Raw genomic sequence first — 24,362 nt, forward strand, 5'->3', positions numbered from 1 at the left:
GATATGGCGGCACTGATGGGCACCGATGAGATGGCACTGACGGGCACAGATGAGGTGGCACTGATTGGCGGCGCTGGTATGCGGCACTGATGGGCACACATAGGCGGCACTGATGGGCACACATAGGCGGCACTGATGGATACTTATGAGTGGCACAGATGGGCACTGATAGGTGGGCACTGGGCATGGATGGTCACTGTGGGGTGGCACTGATGGACACTGTGGGGTGGCACTGATGGACATTGTGGGGCAGCACTGATCTACCCATGTTGCCAGTCAGTGCCCATTTGTGGGCACTGATTGGCATCTTTTTTTTTTTTTAAAAAAGCTTTTTTTTTTTTTAAGACTTTTTTTTACATGCTTTTTTTTTTTTTTTTTTGCCCACCCTGGTGGTCCAGAGTGGGCTTCCCTGGTGGTCCATGTGGCGATCCGAGGGGGGGCTGCGCTGATAAACAATCAGCGCGAACCCCCCCTGTCAGGAGAGCCGCCGATCGGCTCTCCTTTACTCGCGTCTGTCAGATGCGAGTGAGGAAGAGCCATCAACGGCTCTTCCTGTTTACATCGTGATTCGACACGGCTGATCACGTGGCAAAGAGTCTCCGCCGGAGGCTCTTTACCGAGATCGGAGATGCAGGGTGTCAGACTGACACCCCGCATCACCGATCGCCGCGCGCCCCCACGGGCGCGTGCGGCATGAAATCCTGCAGGACGTCCATGGATGTCCTGTCAGGATTGTGTAACCACTTCCCGGACGTAAATCGGCCATAGGCCGGGCGGGAAGTGGTTAAAGGACTAATGACATTTTTTTAAAACTACTGATGTAATGTTATATTTATGGGTGGAACTCCACTTTAACTTGTTTAAAAATAATTTTAATTTTTCCTTGCTCCCATTCCATACAATGATGTATCTTTTATACAATGTAAGTTCAGTGGGTGTGTTCTCGTATACGGCATGTTCTTCCCACTGCGCCATAAACGCGTTTGCCACACTAGGGGCAAACTTAGCCCCCATAGCTATACCAATAGCCTGTTTGTAGTAGCTTTGATCATGCCATAAATAGTTGTATTTTAGGCAAAATTCTAAACATTTAATAAAATATTTGCGCTGTTTACAGATCAAATTGCTATGCTTCCGTAATAGCCATTTCGTAGCATGGCAGGCATCATGGTGTCCCACTATTGTATATAGCGACTTAACGTCTGCCGTGGCTAACAAAGTACGGCCTTCTAATACAGGGACTGAATTAATTAGTTGAAGTACGTGCTTTGTGTCTTTAAGGTACGCTTGTGTACTCTGGACTGCTGGTTGGATGAAATAATCGATATACTGTCCTATACTGGATGCGAGTGATTCAATGCCATTCAGGATTGGCCGTCCAGGTGGGTTTTCTTTTGACTTGTGGATTTTTGGAACTGTATATATCACTGGGATCCTACAGATTTCTGGCACTAGATATCTGGATTCCTTTTTATTAAGAATTTCTCTCTTTATACCCAAATTAACTACACAAATACATACAATCTAACATCAAGCCCTTACATAGCACTTTGCGGAATCAGTCCGTATTCAACCCACAGGTATCGGATAACCAACACATTGAGGTCTTCAAAAAATTTGTCCTACAAGATTTGAAATCTCTAGAACTTAAAAAGAAGACTGATCCAATACAGATAAAGAAAGGCCTAAAATGACTTACCGCAAGAAATGATATAGTTATCCGCCCAGCAGATAAAGGGGGTGCAGTAGTTATTCAAACAAAAGAACAATATTTGGGAGAAATAAGTAGACAACTAGAAGATGAGGAGACATACATCAAACTATTAAGTAACCCTACCAACAAATACAAAAAAGAACTACAACTTTTAGTTAATTTGGGTATAAAAGAAAGAAATTCTTAATAAAAAGGAATCCAGATATCATCTACAAATAAACACCGACCTTGAGGGATAGATTGGTACAATCGGTTATTGCACCACCTCCCAAACCCAGCTATTCATTCTTTAATGGTAAGGGCTTCTTTCCTTGTAAGAATGGCTATGCCTGTAGACATGCCAAAAAATTCCAAGGCAAACTAACTGAATTTGCACACATACACCATTAGAGACTTTGTAGGATGCCATACGGAAGGTGTGGTGTATGTGCTACAGTGCAATTGCAACCTGCAGTATGTGGGAAAAACTAAGAGGGCCCTCAAAGTAAGAATAGAGGAACATATACAAAATATTGTAAAAGGTTTTCCAAAACACAGTGTATCGCGTCACTTTGCAAAAGTACACAATCAGGACCCCACACAATTACAGTTTTGGGGTATAGAGAAATTTAAGGGGTCATGGAGGGGTAGTCACAAAATAAGAGAGATCAGTCAAAAAGAATCACAATGGATACATACTCTTAGGACTCTCACTCCAGGAGGGAATGAATGTGGAATTTGACCTCAATTGTTTCCTTAGCAATTTTTAACTCAATGTCTTTTTCCATATTTAGCACATATAGTCATATTTTGGACAATTTAGGTAGTTTATTTCATACGCCTTATTTATTTCACAGATGTTTACCATAACTGTGTATTACTCTACCTTTACTGCTATCTGTTATGGAACTGGAGTCATTTATGTATTAACATTCAATATGTATACAAATAAGTTTTATCCGATCGCTTCAGGCCTGCGACGGTTTTGGACATTCAAGGTTATTATATTTTTGGGTTAGGAATCTTGCCTTGTGAGTCTTCTCCCCATTATGGTATAGGTCTACACTATGTGCATTCACATCTTTTATGTATATAGTGGCTATACATATATTACCGTATATACATTTTTATACTTTTACATTTTTTTGTAGACCTTCCATCTTAGAGCCTATATATATCCATAAATATATCCATAGACTAAGATTTTCTCTCTGTCTAGGATATTTATATTCATTTTTATATAATATTTTTTTAATTATAATTTTTTATTATTTTTCCATTTCCATTTTATATGCTCGTCTTAATATGATGCAGCTTTCTTAACATGTGGGCATATTAAGGGATTATAAATTTGATCATTCAATACATTTTCCCGTCAATATGGGACCATTTTATCATCATACATATCATTATATGTATTTTAAATTTTCCTTATTATCATTAGTTGTCTGTCCGGGAGGATACACGGAGATACAAACGACAGCATTGAGAATCTATTTACTTATACATGCTGTATATTATAGTTCCCCTTTTATCTAGCCATGCTCCGCAAGCCGGCATTGGAAATTTTTTCGTTTTATAATATCTCCGTTCCTCGGGAAATTGTGGATTTATATCTACTTTGTTTCCACCGAAAAAATGGCTGCGCCGGCAATCCGCACTGGACTACAAGAAAATGGCGCTTTATTTACTTCCGGTTCTTACTATATATCTAGGCTGTCTCGATAACCAATCAGGTTCCCCTGATAAGTCACGAGACAGTGACGTAACGACGTAGGGATCGAGATCACACGAGATTGAAATGGAAAAACAAAGAACCAAGGTTTACCCATCCAAAAGTCTCTGAGTGGGTAGGGCGACCATGGTCAAAAAACCACAGCATAGTCGCCTAGTCATGTCAGCAAAGCTGTGTGACTGGAGGAGTCTCCTTCAGGCAAAATTCCTTATAAAGAATTATCAGAAATAAAGTGCAATAACTATGAGATTACAATTACAACCATCTCAGCTCGGCCAAAACCTGAAGGCCAAATAAAATTATGGAAAGAATGCCTAGAAAAAAGTAAAAGAAGAAGATAGAAACAATGAAAGGGGAAGTAAAGTCCAGTACAAAGGAGAGGAAAAGAAAAGGGAAAAAAAAGAGAGAAAAAAAGGGGGGAGGGGAGCGAAAGGGAAGAGAGGAGGGGTCCACGGGGCGTGTGCACAGGTGAGCATCAAATCATTAAGGAGCGTGTCATCAAATCGGGAGGGTTGAGAGTATGCGAGCCATGACCGCCAGACTGAGAAATTTGTCATGCGTATCTGAAAGGATAGCAGTCAATTTTTCATTCACCATGACCTCATTCATACGATTCTTTACCGCTTCAAAACTGAGCGCTGGGGATTTCCAAACTTTCGCGATGGTCAATTTAGTTGCAGTAAAGAGATGCTGAGCAAATTGCCGCTCTGGGCGTAATAACTCCACAATAGGTTTCCCGAGGAGGGCTTCAAAGGGATCCCTTTTAAGATCTATATGAAACATGTTATTATGCATATACTTTTTAATCTTTTGTAAGAGTCCACTTTTATTATTTTATAAAGTCCATTTACATTTACGGTACCACACCATTGGAGGCATTCTTTATTCCCTTGCTCTCACACACATGGTGCATTGAGCACTCATTAGGTGTTTCGGACTGGGAGAGAGAGGCTGTTCCACACTCATTGGAGGGGATCAGGAGAGGATCTGGTACTACCCCTGGAGACGCTTACACCCATACTGCATGCATGATCAAGCCTCATTAAGGTGAGAGTTCTGTGAGACCGGGCACAGATTGCAGTGTCACACATAGACTCCCACTATAACAGTAACCCCAGGAAAGAGCTTGCTGTTGCTATACATCTTATCCATTCATGAAGATTTACTCTCTGGGACATTGTCATTTATTTACTAACTTCACCATGTTAGTCATACATTCACTCATATTTATCACGATTGTCACTTACACCTTTGGGTGTGTGTTATATTTATCGCATTTGTTTTTTGTTTGGTTCAGTTATTCACCGCATAGTGGAATTCTACTATTGTCTTTAGCGCATATCGCCTTTCTATCATTTTATTTTTGTGTATGATGAACACTATTAGATATTGCTGCTTTTGACTACTCATCTTTATTCACATTTGTAATACTCACTAGTAGCGCAGAAGTATCATTTACTACACACTAACTTTGACACCCTTGCGGTGGAGACGAGCTGCCAGGAGATCCATGCCCTGTGAGGCTTACCTACCTGCAAGGGAGCCAAAACACCCCAAGCACAAAGACCAGTCGCACTGGTCCAGCATCTAGCAACTCCAGTAGTCCGCCTGCTGGTATACCTGAAGGTAGACCGAAGCCACAGCCGTGGCGTTGTCCGGCTGAAACCAGATCGGACGACCTTGCAACCTCCTCGACCACGAGGAGAAGCATAGCCTGATCGCCTAAAACAGTAGGACAATGAACAGTAGACAGGGTCCACAGCACCTGGTAGACCCAGGCGGTCTCCCACCCAGGCACTAGCCAGGCCCGACCCTGGATAGCTACCGAGACCAGACGAGAGCGGGCACATTCAGGGAGGTGTGGCCGCAGATCCACGCAAGTCCAGCGATTTAGAGCCGATTGGACCCCCAGGTGCCCCCACAACCCTTGAGGCGGGCATCCCTTGTAAACACCGCCCACTAGAAGGAAGAAACAAGCATGCCCAGGATTTGAACCTTGGGTCGCACACATGGAAGGTGGGCTAGCTGCCCCTAAGCTACACCTTCTGGCCTAAATGTTTAACACCCACCCGAATCTTCAGAGGGTCTGAACGGGAATAACATCCACTAGGTCTGAGACAGAAGCTGCTCTCAGAAGAAAGTCATCCAAGTAGCCAATGAGGCAAAGTCTCGTTGTCCCAACAAAGTTAGGATAAGTGCGAGCTCCTAGCTGGAAACCCATGGTGCCGAGGCCAGATCAACAGGGATGGCCACAAGCTGACAGAGACCCTCTCTCACCATGAAGCACAGAAAGAACACTGACATATGCAAAACAGGACATGCAAGTATGCGTCCCTGATCTCCGAGGACGCCAGGGACGTCCCCCAGATGGAGTGCAGCTACCACTAAACGAATGGATTCCATGCGGAACTACCCGTTCACAAAGGTATTCGGGGCCTGAGGCCCATAGAAAACCCCAAACCTCTCGTCCTGCAGTAAAGGTAAAATTACCCTGCAGCTTAGCAAGTCCCACACCGCCCAAGGCAGATCGACGGGCCGGGAGAGGAAGACACGAGGAAAGAACTTTGTTCCGGGGATAGGAGGAAAACCCTATCTAGTACTCCGAAGAGCAGGGAGGTTTTACTGAATTGTGAACCTGCAAGCCGCCCCCCCCCACCTAGAGATAGGGAGGGAAGGCTACATACATTGGCAGGATTTGGGTGCCGGCGTGATCGGCTTACACACCCAGGGACGGATTAGACCCCCAGCTGGGCCTTTGACAGCCTGGGAGGGTTGCCCATAAATAACACACACACATAGTGTGTATGTATATTATGTAGGTGTATGCACACATGCCCTTGGCGGAAACCGGAGTACCCAGAGGAAACCCACGCAGACACAGGGAGCGACAATGCAAGCTCCAGGCAGATTGGTGTCAGTGTCCGATTCGAATCAATGACTCTCTTGCTGCCAAGTATTGAAGTTAACCACTACACCACGGTGTGCATAAAACCATTCTGAAATAGAAGCCCTGGAGAACAAGGGTGCAGCATTCAATGAAGCATCACAGACCTATATGAGGCCTGGACCAGCTGGTCCGCTAGCCTGATAACTTCGGGGGGAGAGTCGGCGCTCCTCCACTGTCTGGTGCAAAATGCTCACTCCGTGAGTGACCGATAACCTAGAGTAGCGGACGCAATAGGCCGCAAGTCAGACCCCAGCATGGTAAACATGGAAAGGGTCAATACTTCTGATCTGCTATCAGTCAGATCCATACAAGCGGGGCCTCCCGCAATAGGGAGACTGGTCATCTATACATGACACCCGGAGGGTCCACCACCAGAGAAGAAGCCCACCTCTTGAAAGGGCTCTCCTCAAAGGGGCACTGAACTGCCCGGCGGTGAGAGACTACAAAAGCCCTCAGCGGCTTTTCTCATTCCGCATCTAAAAAATTATCAAAGAAGGGCACGGAAGGGAAAACCCTACAAAGAACAATCTGAATTGTAAACCAAAAAGAGCCCTCGGCGTAAACCCAGCTGCACTATCCAGCCGAGGAAAGTCCCGTACAGCAGTGAGAAGCGCACCCATAATGCCTTATCCTGCACTGACCCAGGTATCTGGTCCGCGGCTCCATAACAGAATATTCCCCAGGGGATAACGGGGGAGGGGGCACTCTTAACCCCCGCCCGTCCGCAGTCCACCCTCACTCTGGCACAAAAGTGTCCACGATCCCCAGGTGCTAACACCTGCTGCCATCACCAGCATGTTGGGAAAGGACCCAGATACTGACTCCATAGATTAAGAACATTTACATAATGTGTATAACATGTAGGTGCATGCAGCACCTGTCCTTACAGATAAACTAAAGCTCCTAGGGCCCTCTTCAGGGCATCTTACCCACTTGCTGTGCTGCCCAGGGGTACCCAGGGGACTCACCTCAGGAGGGGAACTGCCCAGCGCTGCGGACCGCTCTCAGCACACGGCGTGGAGAGGAAAAGAACCGTGCAGCGTCTGAAGGGACCTGTGTGCGCCGTAGTATACAGCACTAGGGGTCAGGACTGCACCAGGGGTCAGGCCGGCGAGCGTTCAGAACGCGGCCACAGGAAAATGGCCGACCGCAATGTAAGCAGCGACATAGCGCGGCTACGACAAAATGGCCGCCAATGGGAGTTTTCGATGCAATTGAAAACCTCCCAAAAAATGGCGCCAGCGCCGGCCAAATGGCAGCAGAATGCTGCATTTAAACTAGAAAAGCCTCCTAGGGCTTATACAGTGAAAACCCCTTACAGGAAAATATCCATTACCCAAATACCGAAAATACCCAAAAAGACAAAAACACCAGATAACACAGCCCCCTCAGGAAGGCCCCCCCAGACAGCGGCTTTAGTAATGCAGCAGAGGGAAAGGAGCAGGGAAGGGAGGAGAATAGGACCCCCAAACCCCAGCCATACCAACCCACCGAAGTGGGAGGGACTGTACTTAAGCGAGGAACCGCTGACAGAACTACAACCGCAATGGAGGTAGCTGTCGGCCGGTCCACTGTAAGTGAGAACACCACAGCTCAGTCATATGCGGACCTCGGAACAAAGCTCACTGGCCACCCCAGGAGTCATGGGGTATGGCGTGGCAGACTCAGCTCTTTGCAAAGGTGTGCCCACGCTTGATGGTCGGACTGAGTAGACTACAAGGATCTATATTATCCAGCCTGTCTCTCAGCCGACATTAGAAAGAAGTTTTCAAGAAAAAGTAAAATTAAATAAAATTTCTCTTCAGGGCGCAGTGAGGAGGGTTATGTCTGGAGGGACCGCCCCCTGGGCGGGGCTGTTCAACTCTGTTAATGTAACATGTATTTAATTATCTAACATGTTTCTGCCTAGTCCTCTCCTGTAAACCGGGAACATAACCCACTTTTCAAGATTTAAAAGGAGCTGTGTCCGTCCATGGACGATAAGAGAAAGTATGTTTTGCAAGCAGAGCAAGTACCTAATTTTGACTTTGTATCAGCCACTTTCTATCCCTTGTACAGCTGAGCTCAGACTGGAAAAGGTAGAGACAGCACAAGGAGCCAATCAGCTGTGCTGTGCTGCTTCTGTGCTAGCAAGAACATGTTGGCGAGAGAGAAGAGGGACAAAGAGGAGATGATCTGCTTGCTGCTCCTTGAGGCTGGGATTACAGCAGGGGGTCAGGTGCATTTCTATTCACCGGTTCAGGTGCAAATCAGGCCCAATCAATTAGCTGAATTTGAACCGAAAATGGATCAGAAGGCGCACAGGACCCTTCTGCAATTTGGACCCTGGAGGCATGTGAACCGGCTCTATTGACTTCAGTCACACTTTTCTGTCAGGGGAATTGGATGCGGAGAAACACACATCCAATTTGCATCAGTGTAAACCCAGCCTTACTGTCCAAACTAGATGTATTAAAGTGGAAGTAAAAGCTACATACAAGTCTGCTTTAAAACACAGCGTCCCACCACCTCCTACCTATGCTGCATACTGCTGTAAAAAAGATCTGTATTAATACCTTTTTTGTTTTGCCTGCTCTAGCATGGTTAAACTAGATGGACTTGTGTCTTTTTTCAATTCGACTATGTAATAAAAGCTTTGGCTCCCCCATGTCATGAAATTGCTCAACAGGGCTGAATTGTGAGAGCCCTGATGTCACCCACTATGTACTGCCCATCTGTTGAGGCTCCTCCTCTCCCCTGCAGCAGTCACTTCATGAAACAGGGGAGCTGGAGCTTCTGCATCACGTGACTGGTGCAGATTGAATAAAGGCTAGGGTTGTCCCGATACCACTTTTTTAGGACTGAGTACAAGTACCGATACTTTTTTTTATGTACTCGCCGATACCGAATACCGATACTTTTTTTTAAATGTGTCCCCAAATGCAGCCATGTCCCCCGTATAGCAGCCATGTCCCCCGTATAGCAGCCATGTCCCCCGTACAGCAGCCATGTCCCCAGTACAGCAGCCATGTCCCCAGTACAGCAGCCATGTCCCCAGTACAGCAGCCATGTCCCCAGTACAGCAGCCATGTCCCCAGTACAGCAGCCATGTCCCCAGTACAGCAGCCATGTCCCCAGTACAGCAGCCATGTCCCCAGTATAGCAGCCATGTCCCCAGTATAGCAGCCATGTCCCCAGTACATCAGCCATGTCCCCTGTACAGCAGCCATTGTCCCCCGTACAGCAGCCATTGTCCCCCGTACAGCAGCCATTGTCCCCCGTACAGCAGCCATTGTCCCCCGTACAGCAGCCATTGTCCCCCGTACAGCAGCCATTGTCCCCCGTACAGCAGCCATTGTCCCCCGTACAGCAGCCATTGTCCCCCGTACAGCAGCCATTGTCCCCCGTACAGCAGCCATTGTCCCCCGTACAGCAGCCATTGTCCCCCGTACAGCAGCCATTGTCCCCCGTACAGCAGCCATTGTCCCCCGTACCTACTGTTATCACCGCGGCGGGGGAACATTACAGACAGCGTTCGTTTGAACAGCTGTTTCCCCCGCTGCGCATAGACACTCCCCCTTGGACGGATTTCTCAAATCGCGAGCAAGGGGGAGTGTCTATGTGACTCCCCCTTGCTCGCGATTGGACAGATCCGTCCAAGGGGGAGTGTCTATGCGCGGCGGGGAAAACAGCTGTTCAAACGAACGCTGTCTGTAATGTTCCCCGGGGGGGGAGTATTCTATTTTAGTATCGGGGGTATTAGCGGGAGTACGAGTACTCCCGCTAATACTCGGTATCGGTCCCGATACCGATACTGGTATCGGTATCGGGACAACCCTAATAAAGGCGTTTACACTTTTTAAATTTTTTACCGGTAGTATACGGCATTGGTAAAAGAAGGGGGAAGCAGTGTCTTAAGCAAAGAAAAAAAGTTTTTCCTTCCCTGCCAGACAGGGTTTTTCTGTGTCAGGAAGTTCTGTGTATCTCAGAACTGGGTAGACAAATACAAACTCCTTCGACCCACGGCTGGACACTTAAAAGGCAATGTACCTGTACATGCTTGTGTCCAGCCGTGCCATTCTGCCGACGTATATCGGCGTTAAGTGGTCCCCAAGTGGTTAAGCACATTTCTGTTGTGTGAAATGCATCTACCTTGACCACTATTGGTGTCATCTTGGCTATTTTGATATTTAAATAAACTTTATTTGACCATGTGAGGTGCAACCGTTTCTTATTTTGATGATAAACCCTCACATATACCCAGTAAAGTGAACAGTCTCAGATGATACACAAAGATGAACAAATTTCCCTACATAAGTTTTACATGTATATCTGCCGTTTTCAGCTTTCTACACTCTTTCGAAAAAACACATGTTACAAAGCTTTATTCCTGTAGCAGGAGTGGGAGGGGAGTCTGAGCTTACACTGTGTGAGAGTTGATTGAAGGAAAGGCACATAGAAAGGGGAACAAAGAAACATGCAGAGCTGTATTGTGAATAGATCACCTTTCTGCTAATCTCTAAACTCCCTCCCAGACATACATTTTCAGCTGCTGTTACCTTGTGTGTCAGAGATCTGGTCAGAAGTGATCATGCTGATAATAGAGGAACAGAGCGGCTGAAAGACACGGCACTCAGAGCTTTGGAGAGAGATAAGTAAACACTGCAGATATATGTGCCCAAGTCAGATTTCATGAATGGGGTTTACAACCACTTTAAGTGTCTTATCCTAAAGCATAAGAATGCTTTCCTTCAAACTAGTTATTAAGTTAGGTTAAAAAGACAAGAAGTTTTGTTATTCAGGATTTAATGAAATTATGTATATTGTTTTTTGGGGTACAAACTAGTATTTACTAATGCAAATCTTTTTTGCCTTAGTATTTTTTAAAGTGATCTATAGACATAAATATGTAAAATAAATGGCTTTTTAAAATTTGAGCAGTGTTCGAAGTAGTTGGCTCCATGCACACTAGTGTTTTATTTTTTAGCTTAAAAAACGCTGGTAATTGCTTTTTGTAGTAGCGTTTAAGAGTTATTAGCAATTTTGGAAGCCCTAAAATGTTAATGTTTTATAGAGTTTAAGGCTGGGTTCACATTACGGCGATGTCAGACATTGCATGTGATTCGCACCGCATTGCTGTGCAGATCACAAGCGATGCAAATTCAGCCACACTGATTATATGGGTGAGTTTGACTCGCATTTGGAACAAAATGGGGCATGATCCTTTTTTTGGTCCGCACTGGAATCAGATTGCATTGGTTTTCACACCCATGCTATCCGATTCCCGCACCATTTGACAGTTCACACTGCGACCGATCTAGGGGCTGCCATTAACTTTGTATTGACACCCGCAATGGTTCCATGGGGCAGTGTGAACTGCCTGCAAGAGACATGCCATCGGGAAGCCGCACAGGAATCGTGCTGGTTCCTGCATCGAATTTGTGTGATCCCAGCCTAACTCCTGCGTTTAAAATCTTTAACTGGTTTAGACAGAAATTAGAATCCGTTTTGCATTACCACCAAATGAAAGTCCTGTCAAAACCCCTCAAAAAATGATATATTTATCACTTTGGTATTTGGACATCAGGACATACAATAGATGATTGAACAACTTGCAAGTGCTATATTTAATCCAAACATAACAGACATTGGAATCAAACAAAGAAGATATAAAATCTCCTAATTTTCTGAAAACCGATTAACAACCATGCCATCACTTATAATGAAATTTGACTGAGGAGGATTAAGAAATTTTAGGGTCAACTTTACCAAAAGCAAGTGCTTTGTGAATCAAGCACTTGCCCGTAAAACTTGCGGCGGCGTAACGTAAATGAGATACGTTACGCCGCCGCAACTTTAGGCCATTATACGAGAATCTGGCCCTTAACCACTAAACAATCTAAATCTAAAGGCCCAAAACAAAAATTAAAAGATCTCCAAACTCTGACAGAACCTCTTTCTCTTGGTTGGAGTCTTTCCTGTGATCTTTGGAATTGCATTTTATTCCTAGAGACAGATCGTGCCGCAGCATGGCCTCTGGGGCACGTTCCGGGAGGACATCATATGACGTCAACCCAGAGCGTTAAATGTCCCTGCCAGCCTATTGTCGAATGTACAATTGGTTAATCCAAACCAAAAACTTGAAGTGGTTTTAAACCCAAAACGTAATATATGGCAGCTTACCAACTATTAGATCGGCGTTGGCCAGGTAAAAATTAGGGAAAGAAAGCTTAAAAATGAAAAAGAATGCAGCCATCACATCTAAGTACTGGTAAGCTGCAATATAATAAATGTTTGCTTTTGGATTTCATATCTCTAATCCTTAGCATTTATTCTAACAATGAAGATTAACCCTTAACCACAGAAGTTAAAGTTTACGCAAACCTTATGATATGAAACCATCTACATTTAATTCAGGAAAACAAATGCACATTAATACCAGTTTAATTACCCAATCTAAATCAAATTCATCCCCACAAACCGGCTCTTAGTCTGTCTCCTGCTGAAAGTTTCCCCTCCTGAGTAAAGATTTCAGCATTGAATAAAATAGCTTCAGAGATATGAGAAGACAAAAAGATTCAACTCACCTCTTCTGACTTAAATATAAATTTGGCAGAAGCCAGCCTTCATTATGCTGATTTCATCAGCACATATTCTATTTTACACATAAACACTAATTATAGTTATTAAAAGTTCCTTACCTAGAGTAGGCCTGATGAGAGGCTGACTTTGATCTATAATATAATGGATTTCTTCCTTCACATCAATGATAGCAGCAAACATCTTTTCCTGATCAGATCCAGAGGCTCCAAGTCTCTGTGCATACAACCAGGATAAATTGGAATCCAAAAGATACATATTTAAGGTCTTGTTGGTCCTGCACCTGAGGCCAGCAATATCCTCATTGCTGATATGATAGCCAGGAGTAACTTGTCTCTTCTCCTCAATGTGAGGCATTACGAATAGATATTTCTGGCTTGAGTCCTTCCCATGGGAAGAAAGTGCAAAAGGCACATTCTCCTGATTGGAAGCTAAATCATCAAGAAGTCCTCTCTTAACTGTCTGACAACATGCAGTATAGTGGTGATAGGGACTGTATGTACTTAGAAAGTTGCTGCATTCTCTAATCCTAGACATAAAGCCGAGAAAATATTGTTCTTTGAGGTAGAAAGAATCTAAGGCTGCTCCAATGTCCAGGAAGTTACAATGGGGTGTGCCGACTGGACTCAGGATGACTCCCCTGGTTTGATTAACACACAGCTCACACACATTGTGAACTTGGGTTAAAAAGTGCCATTGTGGAAGGACAACCGTGTTACAGCATGGAAACGATTTGGAGAACTTTAACACAGGATCTAGATTTCCTTGAAAAGTAGGCCCAGTAAAGTAGTTTTCAGTGCAGTTGTTATAATTTACAGCAACCTCCATGATCTACAAAGGGAAAACATTTAAAAGACCTGTTATACTTATGTAGTGAAAAAACTAAAGTAACATACAGTGGGGACATGTGGGGACTTTAAAGTGATAATAAATCCAAAAGCAAACATTTTATACAGTGCAGCTTACCAATTCTTTCTGTACAATATGAAAACATCCGATGTGCCCATGGAGGGGGGGGGACACAACAGTTACTTTCCAAAAATTACCATTATTCTATGCAAGTACCAACACAAATACTGACTGGCTAAAGTCACCACTCTGAGATGCTGACCATAGAACTAGCATGACGACAACCAGAATCCAGTGATGTCAGATCATCTTGGGGAGAGCACACCCTCTAGCGCAAGATAAGGGACATGGGGGGAAAGTAAGAGAACAGAAGGTGTGGGAAAAGAATGAGAGAGAAAGAAAGCAAAAGAGACAGGGAAAGGGTGGATGGTGAATTCTCCACAGACTCAGGAACAGGTAGGACATCCAATTGTAGATAGCTCAGACTGGAAGGGTTCACATGAGATGAGGCATAGTTAAAAATTGGGAACCGTGGCTTAAGAAATTTGAAGTTATATTCGCTACACATTTTTTCATTAAAATCACTGGTTTGGTCATGCCATCTTTTGGATTCCTGAAATGGGACCAAAGGATTCCTCCAGGCTTTGGCCTATAGCCTGTTTGGCCACTAAAAATAAGTAGATGGCCAGTTTCTGTTGATCGGAAAAGAGGCCTGGGATTCGGCAGTGTAGTAAAGCAAACTTGGCATCCATAGGGGTTATTAAGTGAAACAGCGTTTGAAGCAGTCCAAAAGACTAGTCCAAAATACAGTCAGTCCCGGACAAGACCGCCATTTATTTGTGGAAGACTTCACCATGTTGCCCACAGCATCTGAAGCATCTATCACTATCATTTGGGTTTGCATGAGTTATGTGGGCAGGGACCCAGTAGCACTCGAAGACTACTGTGTATGTCGATTCTAGAATTGTTGTGTTATAAAGGAACGTTTTGCTACATGTGATCAGGCTTTGCTCCAGTCCTCAAGGTCTATAGGGGGGTTGCAAGATCTTTTTCCCACTGCCCCATTTTGAAGCTGGTGGATAGAAAACTACAGCTATTCAGCTTATTATAATGAAAATTAGTCTAGGCGATCTGGGAGAGTGTAAACAAGTGTGTTCAAAACTAGGACTTCCTAAAAGGGAAAGTGAGGTTTGCTACTTACCAATTCTTCAATGTGGTGGGTGCATTCGTTTTCTTTATTTTTACTTTTTCCCCTTTATTTCCAGTAACACACTTACTGTCTTAGGGTAGAGCAATGAAGACAACCTTGGACAGTATCATTGTCAGTCTGGTTAGAGGGTAGTGTTAGATGGACTAGCAGATTTAGATGGACTTGACCAATAAATTGAAGTGAAAACTTTTTAAACCGTTACAAAACGTTTTTTTTTTTCCTTTTGGGATAGTTTTTTTACATGAATGAATAAAACTTGACAATTGTAAGCACCCCTGTCAGTGCTAATTGGTTTGTCTGAACCCTCCAACTGCTACTTTTTGTTTGACAGTTTGGGCTGTTAAAAGGAAGTTGAAAAATAACACTTAGCCCTGTTTCACATTGATGCTACTTTGAAATCGCGCTACTTTACTTGAAGTCAGCGCGATTTCAGGTGCTACTTGATAAGACATTTGTGTGGCTCCATACACACGTCTATTGAAATCGCACCTCAAATCGGCAAAAGTAGTGCAGGAACTACTTTTGCAAATCGGTACGGCACTGCAAAATCGGTGTCGCACCGATTGGAACACTGGCATTGCCTCCAATAGGCTACGACTTGTCATGCGATTTGATCTCTCAAATCGCATTACAAATTGCTTCAATGTGAATCTAGGCTAACTGGCTGGATCACCAGGTGAAAATAAAGAAAAAACACTAAAAGTAGAAAACGAATGCAGCCAATACATCTAAAGGACTGGTAAGCTGCACTATATAACATTTTTGTTTTTAAAAGCGCTTTAAGGTTTAACTTCAGACAGATATAAAAAAACACAAATTAATGCAGCGATTATATTCATTGATAAACCAATAAATGTATTTTTATTTATTAAATTGAAACTAGTGAATGCATCTGAATTATACTTCATATCAGCCACTTGTCATCCTCTATATAGCACCCATGGGTCTCCTGCTGTCCCCTCACAGTACTGTTAGCAGGCTGGAGGTGGAGAGAGGGCACCAGTGTGTTCTTCTACAGTTGAGAACTGAAACAAACAAAGTGGTATCCTTTGCCTGGCTGTGCAACTCAAACACACAGATTAAATGTGTCAGCAATCCCATACAATCTGAGTGCTCAGGAACCAGGCCAACAAGCTGCATCTTCTGTAGAGACAAAATAGAGCAAGGCTACTAGAGTTCATGTATCATGTTCTCACGTGAGCTAGTAAACACATTGGGTAATCACACTATGAATCTGCTCTCTATAGGCCCCGCAGCTTACAAAGCATTCTGCAACTGGAACAAAAATGTTCTGCCCTTGAAAACAAAGACAAGATGTGTTTTATTTAAGGTCAAACATATTATATGCACCAAGCTGAAGGTAGTTTAACAAGCATTAGGGTTTTCTAAGATATTAAAGTTGGAATAGGGGGACTGGAAAGTAAGTGCAAGCTGCACCCACTTAAAGTGACACTACACAATATGCTTATTTTCCAAAAATAATCCACACACATCCACTGCCTTTTGACTATGTACCGTATTTATCGGTGTATACCGCGCACTTTTTTCCCCTGAAAATAGGGGGAAAATCACGGGTGCGCTCTATACGCCGATAGTGTACCTTGGGCTTGGAGGGGAAGGAGGGGGACGAGCGCTGCCGAGTGCCGCCGGAATCCACAAACGGTCTCTCCTGTTTACTCGCCTCTAACGTCACACACACAGTCCCGCTTCCGCCACCAGCATTGGACCAGTGTTCTATCAATCACAGGAGCTGGTCCAATGCCAATGGCGGAGGCGGGACTGCGTATGTGACTGCCGCCAAATGAACAGGAAGGAGATGACTGCTCGGTGATTCCCTCACTCCACGAGAGAAGGTGAGGCTGCAAATGGGCACATAGGCTGCATCTAGGCAAATAAAACTTAGGGGCGCATAGACTGGAGCTGGGCACATAGGCTGCATTTAGGCTGGAGCTGGGCACATAGGCTGCATTTAGGCACACTGACCACAAAATGTAAAACATTTTTTTTCCTGAAACTTCCCTCTGAAATTGGGGTGCGCCATATACGCCGATAAATATGGTACTTTAATTTTCATGAAATGGTTTATTACTGTGTTTTTCTACCTCCTAGTAAACGTCCTCCACAGGCTCCCAAATCTCTCCTTTTTTATTTTTGTTTGGAAAGAGCAGTTTAGGTTAGCTGCAGTCATATGCAATGCTCTATGCACACTACAACTCCCACAGTCCATAGTCCATCTTGGGAGCAAGCAAGAAAGGGTGGCTATGTTCCTACATAGAGGGTGTTCTTCGATGGACCCACCCTGTAACAGGAAGCCAGATCACAGCAGCCAACAAAAATGTTGGCGATTAGGAGGGGGCTGGGAGTAATTGAAGGCACTTTTGAATTGAGAATACATACTTGAAAGAAAATAGGATTTTTGTACTCACCGTAAAGTCCATGGACGGACACAGCATTATTAAATCTTGACATTTGGGTTATGTTACGTCTATTAGGAGAGGACTAGGCAGATATGTTAGATATTTAAAAACATGCAACTATACCAAAGCTGAACAGCCCCGCCTAGGGGGCGGTCCCTCTGGTCATAACCCCTCAATCATGTAAAAAAAAAAAAAAAAAAAAAAAAAGGATGGCTGCCAGTTAACTCAGGAAAAAAAAGAGGGCGAGCTACAAGAAAATGGCTGATTGCTGTATAGGCCATAAACAGCGCAGCTAGAAGAAAATAGTCGTCGCTGTATTAGGAAATAGGAAAAAATTAAGGGCAAAACAACACTGGGCACGCAAACAGGGACCCCCAAAAAGGCAGACCACCTACATCAGAGCGGACCCGGGCACCTGCACAGCCCTCAGCCAGGAACCGGAGCCCCCCCTCAGGGACCCCCTGGTGAGATACACAGCAGGCCCAATCAAGCCTGGGGAGGAGGGATGGACGAGGAGAGAGGAAAGGGAGGACTAGAGACCCCCTAATCGACCACCCCAGGAAAGCCCAGCTGTTCCATCCTGCCAAGACAGGAGGAACTGTACTTACCCGTCCCTGCGAGGACTGCTGGACGCATTCCTGACAGACCAAAAACGAGCAGTACGGAGTGGCTGCCGGCCACGGCCCACTGTGACTGGACAGCAGTAGCCTGGTCATATGTGGGCCCCGGAGCATATAGCTCACCAGCCACCCCTGGAGCAAACGGGGTATGTCGTGGCCAACCCAGCATGTAGCTAGGGCCTGCTCACACTCGGTGGCCGGACTGGGGAGACTACAAGGATCTATATTATCCAGCCTGTCACCCAGCCGGCAGTTGATAGTAGATCTCAGGACCAAATAGTAAAAAGAAAAAAAGAAAAGTAAAAAGTTCTCCATCCCTTAGGGAGCCAGGTCCTTTTCCTACACTAGGCAGAAAAAAAAACTGAGCTGCCAAGCGCAGGGTGAGGGGTTATGACCAGAGGGACCGCCCCCTGGGCAGGGCTTTTCAGCTTTGGTATAGTCACATGTTTTTAAATCTCTAACCCATCTGCTTTGTCCTTTCCGAATAGACGGAACATAACCCAAATGTCAAGATTTAAGGAAGCTGTGTCCGTCCATGGACGAAAGAGAAATTTATTTATTTTTTAAACAAGTCATCAGTCCTTTAATTATAATTTTGACCCTGCATGTATCTGAAGATGAAGACATCACCACAGATTTCTATAAAGTAGACTGCTAGTGGATGGAAGGTTCCAAAACAGGACCGGAAAAATAAATTCTACAAATACTTTTAATAGTGGGTAGGGCAGACAGCTAGGATGTTATTAAACGTAGAGGAGATGGGCTATAAGAAGAGCCTGTTACTTTTCCGAAATTTGCATTGTTACAGGTTTCCTTTACTTTAAATAGCAGTTCTTAGTATTTGGGATACAGAGGTGTATTTACATAATACAATCATTTCTTCCTAAAGCTAGCCATACACATTTAGAATGGATGAAGAAATCAATTGATTTCTCTCATTCAGTCCTTGAGAGAAATCAATAGATTCCTCTATCTATGCTTAACATCTTGGATGCCAGCTATTGTATTCAGACAGTGGCAGAACCCATGGCTGCCTGATCTTTTAGGATGCGGTCACTCAATTTTCCACCTGGTTTCATTGGCTTTTGTGCAGCCAAACTGTGTATTGCTAGCTTAAAGCCATCTAAAATAATAACTTTGTTATATGTGAAACTCACCATCTGACAACACATGTAAGAAAAAATTCTCACCCAGTACTAAAGTATAAGTACTGTATATGAATTCTCTGGATTTGGTCCACTGTCCCCAAAAACAAACATTGGGGCATTGCTCAGAAGAACAATACAGCTTTTTCTTAAAGGCTCTTTACTTTAAGGATATATCTACTTTAAAGCAGTGGTCATCAACCCTGTCCTCAGGTCCCACTAGGACCCGTTTCACACTGGGTTGCTTTGCAGGCGCTACAATGCTAATGCTAAAAATAGCGACTGCAAACAGACTTGAAACAGTCGCTGCGCTCTCTCCAATGTGAAAGCCCAAGGGGCTCACACACTGGAGCGGTGCGCTAGCAGGATGGTAAAAAATGTCCTACTAGCTGCATCTTTGGAGCGGTGAAGGAGCGGTGTGTATACCGCTCCTGCCCATTGAAATCAATGCCGCCAAGGCGTCTCTGCAGAGGCGCTTTGCGTGGTTTTAATGCCAAAATTGACGATAAAGCGCCGCTTTACCGCCGACGCTGCCCCCACCCCAGTGTGAAAGGGGCCTAACAGACCAGGTTTTATGTATTAACCTTGGGGAGATGCAGACTAGAATACTGCAATCACTGAGCAGCAAATTATATCACCTGTGATGCATTTCAGTTAGGGTTGATGACCACTGGTTTAACCACTTCAGCCCCGGACCATTTTCCTGGTCAATGACGGGGCCACTTTTTGCGATTCGGCACCGCGTCGCTTTAACTGACAATTGCGCGGTCGTGCGACGTGGCTCCCAAACAAAATTGGCTTATTTTTTCCCCACAAATAGAGCTTTCTTTTGGTGGTATTTGATCACCTCTGCGGTTTTTATTTTTTACGCTATAAACAAAAATAGAGCGATAATTTAAAAAAATAAATAAAAATATATATATTTTTTACTTTTTGCAATAAATAAATATCCCCAAAAAATAACAATTTTTTTTCCCCTCAGTTTAGGCCGATACCTATTCTACATATTTTTCATAAAAAATAAAAAAAATAATTAAAAAAACGCAATAAGCATTTACGGATTGGTTTGCGCAAAAGTTATAGCGTCTACAAAATCGGGGATGGTTTTATGGCATTTTTATTAATATTTTTTTTTTTTTACTAGTAATGGTGGCGATCAGCGATTTTTATCGGTACTGCGACCTTATGGCGGACACTTCGGACACTGACATTTTTGGGACCATTGGCATTTTTATAGCGATCAGTGCTATAAAATGCATGGATTACTGTAAAAAGGTCACTGGCAGGGAAGGGGTTAACACTAGGGGGCAAGGAAGGGGTTAGGTGTGTTCTAACTGAAGGGGGGGTGGGACTGACTAGGGGAAATTACAGATTGCTGTTCATACATTGTATGAACAGACGAACAGTCATTTCTCCCCCTGAAAGGACGGGGAACTGTGTGTTTTCACCGGCGGTGAGCGCGCCTCCGGCGGTGCGCTCCCCTAGTGGCTGAAACGCAAAATCACGTAGTATTACGGGATTTTGCGCAGCCGAGCTGACCTGTCGCCGTAAAACTGCAGATAAGTTCACTTTAAGAAACATGTTACACCTGCATTTAGGGTCAAACATGTGCCAGCACCTGCCCCCCTCATCCAATGAGGCTCTTCTACTGCGACAGTGGGCATGGGTTCTTCTTCATGCAGCCACTGTCAAATTTAATATTTTAAGATCTGTGAATAAACTACAGGTCCTATCTTCAATCATGGAAGCGGGCTTGTAGTTCCTGGTGGACTATGAGTGGGCTAAGCAGTCCACTTGTAGTCCATTGAAACCTTCATCTTTTTAACTGCAAAAGGGGCAGAAAGCTGGAGAAAGAGATCCACTGATCATTTGTTTACCAGCAAATATATGTGCATTTATTATTTAATACTTAAAGATAAACTTTGTCTTTGATCCATTGTATAGTACTGTATAATTATCCTGCACAATTGTTCTAAACCTTTGGAGCTTTAGAATTTTCCAAATAGAGCATTTCCCTGAATTCTCTAAATACCCTCAATAATATAAATTTAGTAATCTTACTTGCATTAGGCTGCCCCCTTGTGGAGGAATATAGAGTGCAGAATAGTAGGCCGCCCTCATTTTAAGATACTGCACATTTTCCACTGGGTAATACTGCCCTCATGTTTTAGTCTTGATAACAGACCTCTAGTTTATCTGAAAGATGTATTTGTAGCATTAATTCCAGTGCACATAGAAAGGTGCTTTTTAGACATTTTAATGTAGGAGCTAAACCCAATAACTAGAATCTCATATAAGCTTAAAGCTGAATTCCAGGGATGCAGGTTTTTACATAGTTACATAGCCCAGTATGAGTCAAAGTATGCATATTTCATACCATGCCAATCCCTGTGGAAGCTGGAAATCAAGCCTAGTACTACAGTGCTTCTTCAGTGATTGCCCTGGCTTCTGGGTTTCTGTGCTGAACAGCTGCCCTCCTGCTTAGTACATATAGGTGGTCACTCGCACAGCATGGGCACCATTCAGAGAACTCTTTGTTTTGCATTCATTGAGAAAATGCATTCTCTGATTAGACAAGGTGGAGATCGTGACTTCACAGACCTTGCCCAATGGGGGGACGTTTTGAATTAATCAAGAAAATCCAAAGTGTTCTCTAAATGGCGCCCATGTTGAACAACCAATCTCCTACATTCACCCTCTATTTTCACCTAACCAGAGCTCCTTTCTGTTTGCAGCCAGTGAAAATACCAGGCACATCTAGGTATGGAGGAACAGGTGACCTACTCCCATGGCTGTGCTTGCTAAGGCCTGAGAGTAGTCACATGACTGGGCGAGTGGTCACATGACAGAGTGACATTACTGCTTCATCAAGCTGTTCTTACCAGTCACTTCAGGGCCAGTTGCTATGGAGGAAGGAGCAGCAAGAGAAGCAGCTACAGTGATAAATCATAATTCCTGCCTGCAAAGGTGCATTGTAACAGAGCCCAAGTGACTCAGACTACTAGGCCTCCCTCTCCCAGCATATCAAGAACACATAACTGCATCAATTGGTTTTAGATCTGTGAAGAGTTAAACCTGTACTCCTACATTATCCATTTATCACAAAAAAAAGAGGAAATTAATACATTTCACAGGATGAACAGACAATGTAAGAACACAGAACTGATTATAGTCGTAATTTAGTGTAATAAAGTAAAAAAGGTTTGGCTATATCTTTTTAAATCTGCATTCTCTGACCTCGTCCAGCAGTGGATGTTCTTCAGCTAAAGGGTTGAAGGGTATGAACATGAGAAGGGCAGGACCTTTTTTCAGTTCATTATTCAGTAGTAAACTTTTAGCACCATGAGGACGCAACCAGTTCAAGAGAGTCTCTCGGCTGTCTAGTGCCCACTTGCAAATATTTGCAGCTGTGAAGTTCATTTCTTTGTCTGGGTATACCTGTCAGTGAAGTCAAATAAGGAAAATGAACAAATCGCAAACATGTTTTCGTTATATAAACAAAAAATTATAAAAGAAAAACAAAAAAAAAAGGATTTTATAAAGTCAGAACCAAATAAAGACCTGCAAATAAGACAATAAAAATAAGCTTGTACTGTATGTCAATAAAAGAAGGACAGTTTAACTTTTTGGCTTTGTAGTGCTCCAGGGAAGGTCATAAAGAAATACCATATTAATACTGATATGCTAATGTCATAGCGTCACGGAAACATATATATTGAGGATATATCTAGATGGTCAGGTTTAGTTATTCATCAATCAGGTTTGTGATGCCCACCTGAGACCACAGCACACAGCTCATCAAAGAACGATATGGGGCTCTGGAGGAGCCATCGTGTAATATGGTTGGCTTCCTGTGTTTCCAAAGCCTTTAAAGTGTTACTAAACCCACAACAGTAAAATCAGTCTGTACATGCAGAATAGCATGCTTGTTATACTCGCTGTGGAACTTAAGAGGTTAATCCTCTGCATTGTGTAAAAAGGCAATTTTATCCTTTATGCACAGATCCTCCCTCTCCTGCACTGTCTATCTATGGAAAGCCAGCCAACACAGGCAGGGTAGCTAACCTGCACATGCTCAGTTGTGTCTTATGCTGGAGAGAACATTTACTTGTTCTCAGAGCTAGCCAGGTCACATGGTATTGGCATCACACATGAGGGCGTGTATTCAGGCTGAAGTGGAAATCTCCCCAAAAATTTATATAGTGGCAGTATTTTAAATGTAAGAAGATTTATAAGTTGTGGGCATGGGTGGGGGGGGGGGGGGGGGGGAGATTTAGGCCCCTTTTACACGGACTGACCGATCGACAATTTAAAAAAAAATACAATATTTTTTACTTTCTGCTATAAAACATAACCAATAAAAAATTCAAAAAAATTTAATTTCGTCATCAATTTAGGCCAATATGTATTCTGTTAGATATTTTTGGTAACAAAAATCCCAATAAGCGTATATTGATTGGTTTGCACAAAAGTTATAGCGTCTACAAAATAGGGGATATATTTATATATTACTTTTTTAGCAGGACTGCGACATTCAGATCGGACACTTGTGGGAACCAGTGAAATTTATACAGTGATCAGTGCTAAAATCGTGGCTCCGGCGGCGCTTACCCCCCAGTGGCCATTGACAAAATCACATACAAGTATGCAATTTTGCGTAATAGAGCCGCCATGCCCAGGTGGGAACCAAGATGAATATCCTCCGCTGCAGATAACTCAGGTGCAGGCAATGCACTTAGCAAAGCAGGAACAAGAATTGTCTCTGGACAGCCGCACTCTGAACAAATTGTAGCCTTTATTAAAAGGACAGCACTACAAGTCACAGCAAAATGAAATAAAAACCAGACTGCTGACGCGTTTCACACTGAAACTAGTGCTTAGTCTCATAGCTAAAAAAATACAGCAAAGGATATCAAATATATATACAACCTTAATGAGACCATATAACTGAAAACCCAAGAAAACAGATGGTGTCTAATTATCTATTTAGTTAACAAACCAATAAGTGCGTGAGAGTGTCTTGTGAAAAAACCCTCAAAAGAGAAAAGGTGTGTATGGTGATTTACACGTATATACCTTCATGTGCATACAACGATTATATAGAAAATATCTCTATAAAAAGTTTATAGATGGTGAATGTTATATAGATGTAAAAACAACAAAACAA

General features: G+C 43.6%; 1 protein-coding gene across 2 annotated transcripts in view; it reads right to left on the reverse strand.

Moving 5' to 3' along the window:
- The window catches only part of TXNDC11 (thioredoxin domain containing 11), a 132,680-nt gene that overhangs the window by 25,118 nt on the left and 83,200 nt on the right, over positions 1–24,362 (reverse strand). The window contains exons 7-8 of one of the 2 annotated variants that reach the window (XM_040356861.1): positions 22,433–22,633; positions 13,056–13,785 (exon numbers count right to left, since the gene is read on the reverse strand). In XM_040356861.1, the coding sequence (XP_040212795.1) occupies positions 13,056–13,785; positions 22,433–22,633 (931 nt within the window). The remainder of the gene's footprint in view (positions 1–13,055; positions 13,786–22,432; positions 22,634–24,362) is intronic. The other variant, XM_040356862.1, reaches the window with a different exon arrangement.

This window comes from Rana temporaria, chromosome 6, assembly GCF_905171775.1.
Source record: "Rana temporaria chromosome 6, aRanTem1.1, whole genome shotgun sequence".
NCBI lineage: Eukaryota > Metazoa > Chordata > Amphibia > Anura > Ranidae > Rana > Rana temporaria.